General features: G+C 39.5%; 1 protein-coding gene across 1 annotated transcript; it reads left to right on the forward strand.

Moving 5' to 3' along the window:
- The first annotated feature begins 45 nt into the window (after positions 1–45).
- RWDD4 (RWD domain containing 4) lies at positions 46–7,309 on the forward strand. Its single transcript, XM_009891782.1, has 7 exons — positions 46–126; positions 2,977–3,086; positions 3,197–3,341; positions 4,109–4,223; positions 5,226–5,275; positions 5,443–5,445; positions 6,589–7,309. Exons 1-7 carry the CDS (start codon positions 46–48, stop codon positions 6,619–6,621), a joined length of 537 nt encoding a protein of 178 aa, XP_009890084.1. The 3' UTR covers positions 6,622–7,309.
- Positions 7,310–18,349: the final 11,040 nt, after the last annotated feature.

The following is an 18,349-nucleotide window of genomic DNA, read 5'->3' on the forward strand; positions in this document are numbered from 1 at the left end:
GTTGGGGCCGGAATGGGTAACCCCCTTCTCTGCCCGCTGCCGCAGATGGAGCTGGAAGCGCTGCGCTCTATCTACGAGGGAGATCTCTGCTTCAGGGAGCTGAGCCCGGTGTCCTTCCAGTACAGGGTAAGGCACGGTGAAGGTCTGCCCGTCGCTGCAGCGCAGGCTTGCCTTCGAAGTTACTCGGCTGCCTTGTAGTTGACATAGGAGTTGTTTTTCTAAAACAAATGGGTATTCGATGGGCAGTAAAGGTGTCGTGGTTTAACCCCAGCTGGCAGATAGGACCACGCAGCCATTCACTCACTCCCCCCGGTTTGTATGGGGGAGAGAATCAGAACAGTAAAATGAGAAAAATCTCATGGGTTGGGATAAAGACAGTTTAATAGGTGGAGCAAAAGTTGCGCATGCAAGCAAAGCAAAACAAGGAATCCCTTCCCTGCTTCCCATGGGCAGGCAGGTGTTCAGCCATCCCCAGGAAAGCCGGGCTCCATCACATGTAATGGTGACCTGGGGAGACAGATGCCTCGCTCGGAACATCCCCCCCTTCTTCCCCCAGCTTTACACACTGAGCACGATGTCACATGGTGTGGAATATCCCTGTGGTGAGCTGGGGTCAGCTGTCCCGGCTGTGTCCCCTCCCAACCCCTTGTGCCCCCCAGCCCATCACTGATGGGGCAGGGTGAGGAGCAGAAAAGGCCTTGAGAGCTCAGCGACAATCAAAACCACCAGTGCACTATTGATGCCATTTCCCATCCCAAATCCAAAACATAGCACTATACCAGCCAGTTAACTTTATCCCCCCTGAAACTATGACAAAAGGCTAGATCTGTAGGCCATTGTTTCTGGATCTTTGGTATGATGATGCTTGATAGCACAATATTTAGGAATCTGCTCCCAGCACAGGTTTATTATCCCTTAGCTAGGCATCCTACTTACACGTCTATGTACTGCATAGCTGGAACTGTCAAACTGGCTGAAGGAGCCAGCATGCTGAGCCGGTCACAAATGACTTATATTCTTGTATCTCACTTTACTCTTATATGTAAAGCTCTGACCCTCCCTTGTCGCTTAGTTACAAGGTTCTGGTCTCTTGTCCAGAGGTAGTTGACATGCCTTGTCTACCTGCTAAAGAGAAAATGCACAAAATGGTTCGGGCGTGTGTACTGATATGATCTGCTCAGCAGAGACATACCGGGAGTGCTGAGCTATAGATACGTGATTAGATTCTGGCATGAAATTCTTGCCTGTTTTCTCAGATATAGAGACCTGCAAGTTCTGAGCACGGACTGAGGCAGATATTTGGACTGCCAGAGGACTTTACTGATTAAAACTTCGGTATCCATGAGACAGAAGGGAGACTTTTGAAAATGCCAAATCTCTGTGGTGAGGAGGAGGAGGCATCTAAAATAACCTTTTTGTGACTTCTCCAGTAACTTCAGAATAACATCAGTAATTGTAATGAGATAAGTCGATTTAATTAATAGCACTTGAATCTCTTCCATGTAAGTGCAGCCTTCCTTCACTGATAGGATCATTATTAGTAAATTTAATTTCCTCAACAGAGCAAAGGTGACGTGCCTGCAAGTCTACAGTGTATCATTCCATATTTTACTAGCTTTGGTCGTTGCTAATTTTTATTAGACGAAAAATGATTGTCAAAAGCTAGACCTTAATTTAAATACCATAAAACTTAGTGTCAAAGGCAATCATGTATCTTTCCCATGAAGAAGAATTTGTATTACAAGAAGGCATAGTGCAAGTGGGCACGCAACTTCCTGTACGACTCCGCTCAGTGCACAGACAACGCTTTCAAGAGATAGCTCTGTAAACCGTACCACCAGTTCTCATCCTGGCAGCAGTGGGAACAAGACTGCAACACTGTAGATGATCTCTTGATACATTGTGATTTATTTATTTATTAATTTGTCACCTCTAAAAGAGATGCTTCTGGAAGTCAGTCCGCTCTGCTGGAACAGACGCTGTAAATAAAAAAGCACCGACATTTTTCTTTTCTTTTCTTTCTTATTTTTAAATGTCAATGTGCAGTAGCCTTACCTTGATTCGGACTTTTTTTCTGGCTGCACTTCATTCCATGTAGTTTGATGAAGCCAGATTTTGAGTATTCTAAAAAGAGAGAAATAAGGGAGAATTTTGGGGTGGTTTTAGAATACAGTTTTGACCAACTTTGTTGCGCTAGTCTTCTGAATCCTTATGTGAAACAGTTATTTCTGTTTCTATAGTATGCCTTTGGTAGCACCTGTACTATTTTAAATTAAAAAAAAAAAAAGTGTTTTGTTTAATTTAACATAATTTTAAGGATTATATATGTAATTTGGGTTCACTAAATTGGTTTGATGTGCAAGATTATTTATGGTAAAGTGTGCCTTTTTTTGGTTATGCTTTTTTTTATCCAGTCTCATTCTGCTGACTTCTTAAATCTTTTACTACTCATTCTTTCTTACAGTGAAATAAAACATCTGTAGAGATGAGACGTAAATATTGAAATTCTTATCTATTATTTTTGCTGTCTTGGGTCACTAGTTTATCATTGTCGTTATTTCAATACTGGCTTGTGGTTTGTTTTCATATCGCTCTGAGCTTGGATGCGTGGGGGGAAAAAGGCAGCTTCATCTTTTCTGTTCTTGTGTATGGTTGTATAATATTTGGCTTGCAGATGCTACAAGTAGCTTTTTAAACCAGTGATTAAAAAAACCCCACAGCATAAAGAGAGCTTTGAATGTTTCTGCTGCTTTTCCTAGGATAAAAACTGCAGGATAGAGGTTAATATTGATGTCATAAATGTAATACTTTTTATAGATAACAGCTTTGTTTTCTAACTTGATAACTTTACAAAAATGGTTGTTATCTTAAGAACTTTGGATAGTCTTAAAGAAATGAAAGACTTGCAGGTTGGCATTGTAATGCTTAATAAGTGACTGGAACTGTTGATTTGTAAAGTTTTTCTTTTCCCTTCAGATAGGTGAAAATGGAGATCCCAAAGCCTTTCTAATAGAAGTTTCTTGGCCGGAAACATATCCACAAACAGCACCAGTCATATCGATGGATGCTTTCTTCAACAACACAATGTAAGTATTTATGACAGCTTCACTCCATAGCCTTGCATGTGGGGACTTTTTGGTTGACAAGCTTTTCTTCATCTGTCTAGATTATAGTTGAATTTTATGGTTTCTTTTAGATCTGCAGCTATTAAGCGAAGTATATTGGATAAGTTAATGGTAGAAGTTGAAGCGAATCTTGGAACTGCTATGACATACACACTTTTTGAATATGCCAAAGATAATAAAGAGTTGTTCATGGAAAATCAGCCAGTTAACACTGTGGTAAGTAGATAAATTCAGATTTTAATCTCTTGCTTTTGAAGCTGTAAAATACGGTTATTACAACTCTAAATACTTTCTAGTTCTGTCCTTTAAGTTGTTAATCAGTATATTGGGTATACACATGTAAGTGGCTAAACGGTGATGCACTGAGTATGGTGCCACAATTGTTATATTTAATTGTTATTTTGCTGTTATACCAAAATGTTTCTGGGCTGCAGTTCTATCCCACAAAGTGACATAAAAATGGAGACTTGGAGCAGAAGCAAAACTAAAGAGGGCTGAAACAGAGATTAAAGGCATCTGCTCGGGGGAAAATTACTGCAGCCTTCCTGGGATGCAATGGATTGCATAAGTGTACCTCCAGGCTCTTGAATGAGTCAGGCTGGGTCTATTTGTGGCTTCTGTGTTGTGCAGGGACATTATGGCCATTGTGGTCCTGCTGATTTGCTCTGAGAAAGAAGGAACGGTTTCCACGTTTGGGGGTTTTCACGTTTGGGAAGTCTGAAGGGATTCAGACTAAATCACACTCCATGATTAAATTTAGAAAGTGTAAGAGGTGCCCTTTGCAACTCTGAAAGGGAATAATTCCAGTCCCCAACACATGCTTTTAAAAACTGCAATCATGATTATATGCTGATTAAAAGCTGCAGACTGCTGACAGCAGTGCTTCTTTCTGACAGTCAAGATATTTCAGTACATCAGGTTTGGTAAGCACACACAGGTATCTGTGGAACTAACACATTAACAACCATTTTTATCCTTTTCAGACTTCAGTAAGCAATAGTATTGCAATTGGAACTCCTGATGTGCCAGCAAGTAAGAAAAAAGACAAAAAGGAGCAGTTATCCAAAACCCAGAAACGAAAACTAGCCGATAAAACAGGTTTGTTCACTATAATATTGTTTTGTTTGAGCAGTATGAAAATCCAAATTTTATAGCAGTGACATCTGGGCTAGAGTTGGAATCAGTAGTCATTTCTTTGTAAGATTAACTACTTTAAGTCTGTGGTCTCTGTTTTCCTTGGGTTTCATGAATTGTTCTTGCCCGAGACGTTAGTTCTGGTCAAAGCAACTTTCCATAGAGTAGGGGTTTCAAGGTGTCATTGGTTTTGTTTTATTTTTTTATTTCAATTTGTGACAAAAGTGAAATTTTAGAAAAATACTTGTGGGAGAAGAGCATTTGGGACTTCGAAAAATTCATTTTCAACAAAAGATGTGGTTTGTTGATGGGCCCTCGTAAATAATTCGCGTTATTAAAAATGTAATTTCTAAATCAAGGTATTTTTTTGGAACCCAAAATAGAACATTTAATTTAGTTTATATCCTCAAAATACAGGTGCTTCTGCAGATACTTTATGCTTTCAATGAAATGGTAGGTTTTTGATTGAAAGGTGTTCAATATTTCAACTAATCCTGCTCATGACTTCTATGTGTTCAACCTCAATTGTTAATAATGTTCTGGATAATACTGTTCTATTGCAGAAATATGTTGTACCCTGTGATAGCAGTTTCTGCATATAATTTACCTAACCTAATGTATAATTGGCAGATTAAATGTTGACCGTATAAAGGAAAAGCTGCATAAAATTTTTTTCTGTGACAGAATGCATCATTGCTGGTCAGCACAGCTCATGTTGGAGTTGCCTTCTGAATTAAATGTCAGATGGACTGAAGTGACATTAAGAATTTATTTTTCTCCTCATGGCTTTGTAGTGGAGAAATTAAGGGTTTTGTATCTTTAGAATTTTGTGTGTTGAGTTTTGTAAAATTAAATTTGTACAAAATTAAGGGGTTTGTATCTTTAGAATTTTGTGTGTTGATTTTAAAGAAAGATAAAGATTCCTCTTGGCTTGTCTGTTGAAAATAAAAACTTCTTATTTTGCAGATAACAAAGGGGAGCTTCCACGAGGATGGAACTGGGTGGACGTAATTAAGGTAACATGACTGTATTATATGCAGTATTATGAAAATACTATGTATGTACATTAAAAATAATTTATACTTATATCTGAAGAAAACTAATCCGATTTTTTTTCTTGCTTTTCTGCCTAACTTTGTTTGGATTTTACTGTGGTGTCTTATTCATTTCTGTATGCATCCAGCATGTAAGTATTTTCAAGTTATCTTTTTTTAATGTTAAAAAGATTTGCAAGGAATAGTGAGAACTGCTGCCTGTTTTGGATTCTAATGTACATATTTCTCAAAGGCTCTAAAATGCTTAGTCCTTCTGCATATTAGGGTCAGAAGGACAGATTCCTTCTCTGAACTTTGTTAGGTTAGTATTTCTTTTTTATTTATTGAGCAATTCAATTTTAATTTTATGATGAGAGAGCTTTGCTAGCCAAGCGCACTGCAGATATTATGTCTTCATATGGCAACAAGATGTAAAATAGAGCTAGTAGTGCTGCGAGGTTCTGGAGGGCAATGGATAAGTAAGCAGGAAAAAGGGACTGTCCTAAGTGGGAGCACCTTGCTGTCTCCTACAAGCCTGAGCATTCTCTGCCGCAAGTCCTCCAGGGAATTAATTTTTTTCTACTTGTTCCCTCCGCATTGATTTCTTCCACCCTCTTGTCTTTGCTGATTCAGTGGAAATCAGGGTAGCTGCTAGACAATTTTGAAAGCAAACTATTTTATTTTATCCAACTGTAAGTAATTTTCAGTGTAATACCTAACACCAGTTCCAGTTGTTAAATAAGAGCAAGTAAATGATGATGGTGGTTTGGGACAGATCCTTCTGAGTTAAAAGTGGCTATTTGTAGTGGATGTCTTGGATTCCAGATTGATTACACAATAGATGCACTACGTTTATACACTTAGCTTTAAAAAAAGAGAGAAATAGTAAATTAGTGTTTGGTTTTTATTGTGTAAATCTCTATATGGGAATTCTCTCTGAGATGTGTGGAGATACTTTTTCCATTACTTCATCTTTTTTATTTTGGAGAGCTGGTGGCAGAGTCTTCAAATTAAATAGAAACAGTACCCTGAGGTTTTGGGTGGGTTTTTTTGGTTTTGGTTTTTTTTTTTTTAAATCAACTTTCACATTCAGGAAATAAGCTTATTTAGTGTTGAAGCTTAAGAAATATTTTTTTATGCTTTTCAGTCTCTTGGTACAGTAGCACAATCGGTCTGTATTATTAATGAAATAATTCTATGTTCTGTGTAAGATGGAGATAATGTTGTTCTTGTTTCCTAATAAATGGAATGGCAGTCTAAACTTTGAATACTTTCTTTTTGTGTCTCTTTTATAGTTAAGCAAAACTGGTTCTAAAGATGATGAATAAAGGACTTTGGTACAAGGAAACTCCACCTTTTAATACAGTGCAATTTTGGGTCACCAACTTTCTCTTAATAACTTTCGTACTTCTTGAAGTAAACATTTTATAAAGCTCAATTTCCTAACTTGCAAATCTAATCACAAAAGTTATCTAGAGACTATGTGGTCTTCTTTAGAAGACAAAATGAAACAAAACGAAACAAACTTGCCTTAAAGGAAGGTTAGAATGTGACAAAGGGTATATAGAGAGACAATGTGGTGAAGTGAGTAGTGCTATATGCAGTGTTTATTAATTTATATTCTACTCTGTAGTAAAATCCTGTTATAGTGAACCCAGTGATACTGTAAGCATTTCCTGATGTTCTTATTCCAACTGCAGAAAAAACCACTATAACAGTGATTAGTCACTTGACAGCATAATTCATCAAAATAAATTATTCCTTGGAAACAAGACCTTTGTCATTTGTTTATCTAATCTGAATGTAGAAGGAAAACATAAAAATTGTTACATTGCAATACAGACTAGAGCTTTTGGTCCCGTTTTCACTAGTTACTGGCTGAAATAGTAAATACTAGCGAAAGCAAGGCCAAATGTTCTAGTCTGCTCAAAAATGAGTGGTTACAGCGGGAGTATGTCTTCTTTATTCTCTGCGGTACCCATCTGTTAGTCTTTCTCCAGCGTGCATCTTTGCAGAAGGTCGGATGTCTGAGGGGAGAGAAAAGTGCTTTCTTGCACATGTCTCGGTGAGTGTTGGGATTTTGTAGCTCTTTCACTGGAAAAATGGGCATTCCTTGGAGGGGTTTGCTGCCTGAGTGGTGGGACAGTGGGAAGGACTCAGCATTCTGCCAAAGGTGTTGGGAGAACTTTCTTTTTTTTCCCTAATCTGCTCTCGTATCGGAAAGAGAAGTCATCTCTACTATATGAACGGTTACTGAATAGAAGATGCCTTAATGTCCGTTATAATTTTTGTTTGTTTTGAGATGAACTTTAATAAATGCTGATTTATCTGCTGTGGTATGTGTTTATTTATTTAAAACTGTGTATGTGTTTATTTTTTTAAAACTGCGTATTGCCTGCTGCACTTCTAGGGCCGAGTTTGAATTTGCAAAGGATTTTCTATTAAAAAGAAAGCATTCTTAAAAATTCATGGAAGAATTAGATCTTCGCTCTTTCGGTATGTGTTGACACGTTTTTCGGGGTAGCTCTGCTTGTTCTTAATATGAGGGTCAGTCAGCCCACTGAGTGTCGTAGGAGAATATCCGTTATGTTCAGTGCACGCAGCAAGTCCAGTGTCTCTTTGAAAGAGTGCATTCCACTGCACACACTAGGTACGGCATTTGGGGAGAGGGATGTTGGATGCTCCAATCAGTGCTCATGCTGAGATAAGAGCCGGCGTAGCCACTCCAGGATGGTTTATGTGGCTGTCATATAAGGACCTCTGCTGATGGAGTGAAAGTGTTTATGCTACTGCCTATGCCAAGAGATCTTATGTACAGCATATGTTAGTACAGTTCTCTTACATTCTCTAAAAATATTGCAGAATTACTGCTTGTCTTCATATGTATATATATAAAGGAAAAAAGGTTACATGAAATGTGACTGCAAGTGAAGGGAAAAACATGGAATTTGTTCTGTGCTTTTCGCTCTTCTGAAGACACGGTGGAGATCTGAAAGAAATATGGTCTGTATTGCCGCCATCCAACATGAAGTTGTATTTTTTACTGAACCACTCGAGTTACAGTCGGTAAATATATGTGCTTCCTCAATAAGGAAAATACTATTCTTACAGAATTCTGAATTTCTGAACGGCTACGATTTCTTTCTGAACTCAACTCACATTTAGTAAAAGCTAGTAAAATACAGAAGGCAGGACTCTTTCCAAACGATGCAGTCTTGCCTTTGACATAAACCGGAGGCTCATGGCTGCAATGTGAGCAGGAGCGTCTGGCAGGGAGTAACACTGCGGAGAGAAGTTGCTCTGGTAGCACGCGGTGAGCCTGTAACAGGGGAGGGCATTTAGCTTTAGGCTTGGCCAGCATCAGAATGGGCAGGGCTTTTTCTATTCGCGAGCTCTCCAAGGGGAATTGACTTGTCTTTGCTAGTATCCTTGGGGTATAAATCAAGTTGCCATGACAATTTATCTGAATAGATTAGTTAGGGAGGGTGGGGGAAGGGCCAATAAGAACTCGTCTCTTGCTTTTATAGTGTGACTGCCTGTAACGGCAATCTTAACCTTGTGAAATGCCTATTTTTTCAGCTCCTAGTCTGCCCATAAATCACGTGCTCTTGTGAAGATGTCAGAGCAATCCCCTCTGGTTCTGTTAGTAAACATGTGTGTGTTTGGAAGTCTACTTTCGAGGGAAATATTCTGCATTGGGAATTTTTGTATGAGTTCTTCACTTCTGCATAAATTTTGAAAGGTAATTTGTGTCGCTAAGCCATTTTCTCGTATGTAATGATGGTTGGAACATGGTCATTTCAAGAATCTAGGTATTTGATATTATGGGGAGACCTGAGCACTGGCAACCGAGGGGACGGAAAATGTAACGGGTCTTACCAAGAAAGGCACAACTAAATAGAGATCGTGCCTACCGAGGGAATTCTAGACGCTGTTGAAAAATACACCGCCATCACCCCCTTTTTTAAGTAAAAAAACCACTGGCAGTGGAAAAACGGTGGCTTATGCTTTATTTCGGTAGGGTGAGAGTCTCTTGGTTGTAGGGCTACACTATCGATTTAAATTCATGGGTTTTGCAGTAGAGCTTTGTCTAGCCTGAGAAGACAAGTGTCAACGCTCGTAACAGTAAAGTAAAAGTAGCAAATGTCAAAAATACAGGATGATTAAAAAGGAATTTGTCAGTTTACAAAATTTTCCATAATACTGGATACTAATTGCCTTACTGAAGCACTAGTTGAAGGACTTTTTACAAAAATATTTTGTGTCATCTATAGTGTTGTTGTAGTAACTCCTTGCAAATCGCATCCAATCAAACACAGCTTACATTTTTCCCTTTCTCAAATTTGTCTCAGAGAATCTTTCCTTGGGACAAATTTAGTGCAGAAAATTGGGGTGGCAATGCCAATGCTTAAATGAAGTTTAGGTTTTTTAACAGAAATTTAACTTAAAATATTTTTTCTCTTCAGCCCTTTAGTACATGTTTGAATTGGTTAATATTCCTAATGCCTCAAAATTAATTTTAAGGTATGCTTTTTTTTTTATCCTTTCAAAACATTTCTCAGCTGGCTATCATTTTGTAGTTTGTTTGCATGCTGTTAAGGAGGTGGGGAGTCTCTCTCCTTTTTTTTTTTTCCCTCCCCCTCTGTTTTTTCCCCCTCTGTCAGTCCTTATGGTGCCCTGCAGCACATCACTAGGCAGTGCACTTCCCAGCCTCAGCTTACAGAAGCTATTAGCATAGGACGTCTGCAGGTTTTGCTATAAAATGACTTGCTACCTCTGAAACACATGGGCGTCTTCTCAAAAATCTGTCCAGCTCTTTCTCTTGTTGATGCGGGTATTTGAAGAACACATATATATAGAATCATAGACTCGCAGAATCATTTTGGTTGGAAGAGACCTTTAAGATCATCAAGTCCAACCATTAACCCAACACTGCCAAAACCACCACTAACCCATGTCCCTCAGCACAACGTCTACCTGTCTTTCAAATACCTCCAGAGATGGTGATTCCACCGCTTCCCTGGGCAGCCTGTTCCAATGCCTGACAACCCCTTTGATGAAGCAATTTTTCCTAACATCCAATCTATACCTCTCCTTGGGGGGATAGATAAAGCATGCACAGCCGATGAGCGATTAGATTTTGGTGAGGAAAAGAACAGTAGGAAAAAAGCCAGCATTTCTTTGTATAGGATCTTTGGCAGAAGTGCAAACACAGGGAGGCTATACACTTTTCATCTGAGAATATACAAGAGGTTTTGGCTTATACTGTGAACTTCATGCTGTGAAAATGGTCTGAACCAGAAATAATTCCCCTTTGGAAACTGTTTCCTTCAACTATGTTTTGTGGCTTACAGTACGGCAGCCTAAGCACTTGCAGTTAACAGCGGAATGAAGCAAGGAGGAAACATTCATTCAACAGAGAAAATACCAGAAGTGGGAGAATTCTGGGTGGACGGGAGGAGGAAGTGGAGGGGGAAAAACATCCTCGTACACAAAACTAGAAGAGCATAAGGGATAAACCTTCATTGCTGCAGGACAATACAACAAAACAAAAGCTAAGCTTATGGCTGCAGAGCTATACATTCTGGCATGAGGTTGGGTTATGGTAAAAGACAAGAGGGTTGTAGATTTTCTTTCTGTCACTGCCACCTGTTCTTTCACCAACATGGATTTGGCTTCATCGTTGATCAGCAGAATGGGGCTGCTCCGTGGTTGTGAGGAAAATTTCTGTTTCACTGTTGTGCTTCCTGTTACTCTCTTTCTGAGCCCGTGGAAGCAACCTCTGAAAGTCTGGTGTACTCTCAGAAATAATTTAAGGCAAAACATCTTGACTAGGCACTAGAAAATCATGTTAGAATATTTGATTTGGGTAAAAGAAAGAATTAACTGTTTCTCTTCTTTCTCCTTCATTCAGAGCAAAGTGAAGAGTTACTCCAAATGGCTGAATTACAGAAGATGTACGAGAATCTGTATCCAGACACCAGTGTCCTGTGTCAGACCAAAAGTTTGTCTGTCTAGTTTCATTTTTTTTATAGCTATCCCTTGCTACTGTGTCTGAGCATCCATGCTTATGGTTCCTACAGTAGTATGTGTTTGAACTATTCACGTTTGCAGAAATTTGAAAACTTACTGTGATCGCCTACTGCAAGTTCCTTGTGTTGTGAGATGGGGTAAGGTCACAGCAATGAGAGAGAAAGCCAGACTATAACTGCACAGCTTTCGTGGAGAGGAGTGGGGTTGTGTGGGTGTCTCTGAGAGCATAATTTCTTCTGCAGTGTCTTTATTGCTGGTAATGATCAGTGAAAGTGAAAAGTCAGTTTAGGATGAGTTTGGAAGATATTGTCTCAGAAAAGATAATCTTTTCTGTCTCAAACAATTATCTGTTATAGTGTCACTGAGAGGCGATAAACATAAACATAGTTGTGGATGGAGTCACTCTTCAGAGCAGGATCTTACTTTAAATCAAGTAAGTGTCTCTGTCAGTGATGCACTTTATGATTTCCTGCAGGAAAGACGAGTGTGAAGAGAGCATTACTATCTAAAGAGCTGCTGTCTCCACCGTAGGGAACCATTTGATCTCTACTTATAGGGAAAACTGTGGTTCAATTGACCTTGAAGAGAGAGATTTAATAATAGCACAGGGAAAATGTAGAAGCCCATTGATAAAAAGTACGTAGCCTCTCTAGATGGTTAACAAATTTGCACAGCATTATCAGTTTTATATTTTTCTCTGAAGATCAGCACTAGAATATTACCAGGTTTTAGTTAACTGCCATACATCATGATTATGATTTTTCTTTCCCCTCGTGCCATATGTCTTTAGATGATAAAAGTACAGGATGTAGTGTAGAAATTTATTTCCTAGACTAAAATAGTGCTAAAGTTACAAATCCACTCAAAGGAAGGAAATCAATCTTACTCAGAAGTAAGGATGTGCCAAAATTAAAGCTGCCTATGTGATATTTATATGAAAAAGAATATATAGGAAGACTTTGTCTCTGTGGCTATGTGTTTTTGGGTTTTGTTTGTGGATTTTTTTTCACCCCCGGTAGTGTCCAAGCAGATGCTTCGTGCTTTGCTTCCTAGTGTCCCTGTTTGTAGGAAAGCAGTACAAAAACCTGAGGTTTAGTATGCTTCTAAATCTGAAAAGGGAAGAAAGTTTTCATTTTGCAGCAGTAAATAAAGTAACGGCACTGTCCCTGGAATAAAGCGGACGTTTGAAACAGGATGACCAGGTATAGAGGCAAAGAATTAGCTTCAATAAAACTGACTGGATCTGAGTGCCTGTTTCAGAGTCTGTCTCTATGCAGTGGGTCTGTGACATATAAATGCTTATGGATAGCTTTAGGATGACTATATATAGCTACAGTCCATGTGATTAAGCATTGCTTTCAATAAACTTGTGTTACAGAAGTCAGCACGGATTCTAATGTGTTGTTAATGACGTCTAGCTCCATCCCTTTTCATTTGATGGAAGGAGAGGAGATATACTGCTTACTTCTCTGGGACAAAAGAAATCCACGTGCATGCTGTCAACGAAGGCTACCTGGACTTGGTCAACAGGCATTACAATCAGTCTGAAACAGAGTTAAAAAGGTGAAGTTCTACAAAATAATTGTAGTAGCTTATATGAACGTGGATCCACTAGTTTCGTATATTCCTTTCTTTGCCAGCTTGCTTATTGTGATGTTTAAGATGCTGTGAGTGCAGGCTTATTAGCTAGTGTGTGTACGTATCAAGTAACCGTTGAGTCAGGTGAGTTCAAGAGCAGTTACCTTGTCTGTCCTAATTTCATGGCACGATGGAGTTGTCTAACTCTTTTCATGGTGCACACCTACAGATAACATCCCTCCTCTGGTTTTCTTCCCAGCATGGGCAAAAAACGGTACTCAGCATCACTGCGCGTTTCCTTCATAGCTTTTTTATAGAAAGATATATTGGCTGGAGGAGGAAGAAAACATGTAATATAAACTACTGACTGGTACTTGTGCCTCACACCTGGAACTAATTAAGATAATTCATGTCACATTGCATATAATATTGCACGTGGGCTGGGGCAATCCCATGTGCAAATCCAGGCTGGGCAGAGAATAGATTGAGAGCAGCCCTGCGGAGGAGGACTTGGCGGTGTTGGTTGATGAGAAGTTCAACATGAGCCGGCAATGTGCACTCACAGCCCAGAAAGCCAACCCCATCCCGGGCTGCATCCCCAGCAGTGTGGCCAGCAGGGCGAGGGAGGGGGTTCTGCCCCTCTGTTCCGCTCTGGGGAGACCCCGCCTGGAGTGCCACCTCCAGCTCTGGGGCACTCAGCACAAGAAGGATATGTACCTGTTGGAGCGGGTCCGGAGGAGCGCCACAAAGATGGTTCGAGGGCTGGAGCACCTCTGCTGTGAGGCCAGGATGAGAGAGTTGGGGGGGTTCAGCCTGGAGAAGAGAAGGCTCGGGGGAGACCTTAGAGCCCCTTCCAGTACCTAAAGGGGCCTACAAGAAAGCTGGGGAGGGACTCTTGATCAGGGAGTGAAGTGAGAGGATGAGGGGTAATGGCTTCAAACTGGAAGAGGGGAGATTTAGATGAGATATGGGGAAGAAATTTTTCACTTTAAGGTTGGTGAGGCACTGGCGCAGGTTGCCCAGAGAAGCTGTGGCTGCCCCATCCCTGGAGGTGTCCAAGGCCAGGCTGGATGGGGCTTGGAGCAACCTGGGCTGGTGGGAGGTGTCCCTGCCCATGGCAGGGGAGTTGGAACTCCATGATCTTTATGGTCCCTTCCAACCTAAACCATTCTATGATTTTAATATAATGCGCAAGATACAATATGTTTTCCTCCTGATTTATTTTCTCCTATTTCAAATGTATATACTTGAGGCCTCTACCACAACCTCTGACTGGTAAAGACTGGGCAGAATCTCTCTGTGACCATCACAGTAATCTTTGTTTCACAAACACCTCCCTACTCTGTTAGATGCCATATCAATGAACTCAAAGGAAGCAGGGCTGGTCAGGGTCCTGCAGGATCAGGAAATGGGGAAGAAACGTATTCTATGAGGAGACACGTGCTAAATATGAAAAGCACGCACCAGACTTCTTTGGGTATCTGTTCAGGGAGAGAAGATGACAGAAGTATTGAAGAGGTGAAACAAGGGAGGCACAGCTTGAGGTCTGGAGCCTTAAGAACATGTTTGGTTGCTCTTCTAAAAAACACAGTTGATAAACATGCATTGTTCCTCACATGTTAAAACATCTCTAAGGTATTTTAAAAGCTGATAAAACATTTTTGAAGGTGTTAATGGTAAACCATTAAGGGGAGGAAAGAATGTCACCAGAAGAAAGTTATACACAGGAGCAAATCTGGAAATTTTGATTCGGAGCTGTGAGATTCCTGAATACCAAGCAAATGCAATTTCCATTATGTGAAGAGATGGAGACGACTCTACAACCTAGCTTCATCTTTCCTGCCAGATTCCGAGTAGTTTAATATTTTTAGGCTTGCAAGCTCAGAATTTTCTGGAATCTACTGGAAGGAAGGGTAGTGCACAAAAATGGGATTTATGTGTGCATTTTGCACATGCAAATTTGGCTCATCGGTATTTAAATCTCCAGTTAAAGTGTGTGTCTTGTGAGAGAAGAATAGTTAAGATGTGATTTGCCACACTTGTGCATATATACACAGTCTTGGTAAGGTGCATCATTACATCATATCACTTAAGTTACGAATGTACAAAGTATATCCCCTAAAAGAACATCCATCTTATTTGAGAAATATTTATCCTCTGACTCATTCAAAGCTTTTGTTGCCATCAAAGGCACCAAAATAATCAAAACGGCAATGATTTTTTATTAAAACAACCTGATCTCATTATGCTTATTTGTACTAGAATCAGAGGCTAAAAAATGAATTAATGGAAGAATTCTATCCTCAAATATACAATTACTGTAAAGAAAGAGGTGTTAATTCCTGCTGCTGGACCTGAGGTGGGGGCTTCCAGGTGGTGTCAGAAGTGATCTCCACAATGTTTTATTACATCTGGAAATTTGGAAGAAGTGTCAAGAGATGAGATCACAAACATTTGTCGTAAGGTTTTGGGGATCTTTTTATTTAATTTTGAAATTCAATTGAATTTGTATTTTTAGGGTACGGTAAGTGTATTACTGGTTTTATTATATAAAGGAAAGGCATCCTGTAAACCTAAAGAAGGGATAGTGAAGCAAATTCTTGCCTGATACACACTGTAAGAAACCTGTTGGGTTGGCTTTTGTGCTGTATGTAAATCAGGGATGTATTTGTCTCCTTTGTGTATGTATTCCTTTTTTCATTGCTTTCAGGTTTGTGTTGGGTGAAAGCCTGATGATCCTGTCATCCCAGGAATATTATGAAAGAGAAACTTAGAATTAATTAAAGGTATAATTGGAAGAATGAAACTAACTGAATTAATGCAAAAGCAGGAAATGTGAATTGTTGCGTCTCGTGGGGAATCAAAAGAGACAGTTCTGAGTGAAAAAGCAGTGCAGACAGATGATCATCAGGCAGGTGTTACTCAACACTTTTGGGAAACTGGCAAATCATCAAAAGAAAATATAACCGGAATTCACTCTAACAGAGAATCAGACTCAAACATTTCAGATGAGGAAGATCTGTTTAATGTCTCGTTTTCATTCCTCCAGCATAAACCTGCCATTGAATGTGACAAAAAGCGGCAGCTTCTTCACCAGTCGTAGAGACAGGATGAAAATTGTGTTGCAATATTCACAGACTACAGCCTACCAGGTTAGTGCCGAGTTCCTTCTGTTCAGCAGTTGTTTGGTAAGTGAATAAATGTGGTTTTCCTTCCAGTCCATTAAGGAGATGAATTTATTCTTCATTAGTCTGAAAGTGGTTCGCTTCTTTAATCACTGCAAGTTTTATTGCTAAGCACTTGCATGACAGAAATACTAAGTCTGAAGAGTTTCCTTCAACGTTATATCCCGCAAATGAATAGTATCTTTATCTAAATGAGCAGCAGTGCTTTTCTCATTATAGTATGAAGTGCAGCATTAGAAGGTATCATTTGAAGGAAAAATTCCCCGGAATCTTTATTAATGGTGCTGATAACACTGTCGTGAAATAGGCATATGAGATTTTATCCCCGTCTTAGCGATGGTGTAATTGAGGCCCAGTTGAGATATATAGTTATTAAAACAGAGGTAATAAGACTCAAGTCCGTATCTGTCCATCTGCCAAACTGCAGCAATTTGGTAGGCTAGAGCTGCACCTACCTGAAGTAATGGTGTTCTTTAATCGTGTTTTATGATTAGAGCAGCTTCTTAATTTTCCAGTGTGTTCTCACAGCTTGTCTTTTACTCGTCTCCATAGCACATTTTACAGGGATATTTTCAGCAGTAATCCTGCACGCAGGCAGCAAGCTAAGAGCAAATGGCTGAGCTCTTTCCAGAAACTACACCAGCTCTTTCAAGAGTGTGCTCCACTTGCCCTCAGGGAGAAAGCATCCACTGAGCTGTTTGAGACAGGTGAGACTAGAAACCCAAAACGAAGAGAAGGGCACTCAGCTGGAATGCTCAGCAGTACGTTTATTTCCTAAAAGAAATGTTAGTTTTAGTAATAGAATAAACTAAAGGAGTTAGAGACATCACCGGTTTTGGCATTCCTCAGAATCTTGTGGTAGGACAAGCAATACTCAAGTGAGCGTGTTAACTGCTGTAATAAATATGCTGTAATAAATAGACAGAACTTCAAAGACATTACTTCTCAATAGCCCTAAATGCCTTTTTTCCATTCTTTGTACTGTTTAGTCCACTTAGACATACGTAGCTCCTCCTGCAGTCTGCAGACAACTCTTTAGGCTCTACTAGAGGAGCAAAAAGCCGGGAGTTTGGCCAAATAAAATAAAACACATGCTGTGAAATTCTGTTTAACTGCCGAGAATAAAATGGCTACTGCCGAATAAGCTTAATGATGCAATAATAATTTAGCAGCAAACCCACACATTTCATGAGTTTTTGTTACAAATACATCTTTTCTGGTTTTCATGTAAAGAACAAAGGAAAATCAAATGTTTTCTCTGAGGCTCAAAGTGGTTGTGCATCACAGCTAAGAAAGTAATTTACTATTTCTTTCTGCCACCCTTTCCATAGTGTGGTGCTCAGATGAGCAGTTAAATTATTTAGAGATATTATAAAGCTATTAGCTTTCAATCCTGCAAAGAAAGTTGCACTTTCTGGGATATCTTTGGGGTTATATGTGCATTTGAAGACTACCCCTGTTGGTTAGCGGTTAGTGTGAGTCAGATCAATTAAGTTTTTAATCAGTCCTCCTGCCAATTTCCCCATTAATCAAAGTGGATTGTTGATGTTCTTGGGCTGCCGTCCACTTTGTTGATACCTTTCCCTAGTGTTTTATAGGTAAACTCAGGTTCTTACACCAGAGCCATACTTGGTCTCAGATTATTAATGCCCTGTTCCATAAAAAGAGCAAACCTTTGAGTTTAGCACCTGGAATGACACAGGTCTTTTCTTGTATCCATAATCGTGTTGTGATGTAGATGTTTCCACTCTTTCAATTCCACTCTTTCACAGCATTATTGTCTTGTAACTTTTCTCCACCACTTAACGTGTTTTCCATTATGTTACCCTGACCCAGACCAATTAATTAAATTCCAATCAATAATTTGTTTCATCAGAGTTTGTTATAAGCTTTCACAGGTTTATAGAAGGATCTGTGTTGCTGCAAGCATACCAAGATCTTTATTGCTATCCTCATACATGCTGCATTCTCTTCCAGCATAATCTTTTCTTAAATTATTTTGATGGTAACTTTTAAAAAATGGAGTTAAGAATTAGAACATTTTTCTCAATGTCTTTTCTCAATGTCTCTCAAGTCTTGCAGCAAGAGGTTGATCAAGGATTCAAAATTCAGGGTCCTCCAGAAGATCACTGTTACTGCTTCAGGATGAAGACCTGTGACTTAGAATACAACTTGTCAAGCAAGCAGGCTTCAAAATGTTTTGACATCCACCATGTGAAAACAGAGGTTGATGAGAGGAAGTATGAAGCACATCAGAAGA

The sequence above is a fragment of the Charadrius vociferus genome, unplaced genomic scaffold (assembly GCF_000708025.1).
Source record: "Charadrius vociferus isolate BGI_N301 unplaced genomic scaffold, ASM70802v2 scaffold478, whole genome shotgun sequence".
Taxonomy (NCBI): Eukaryota; Metazoa; Chordata; class Aves; order Charadriiformes; family Charadriidae; genus Charadrius; species Charadrius vociferus.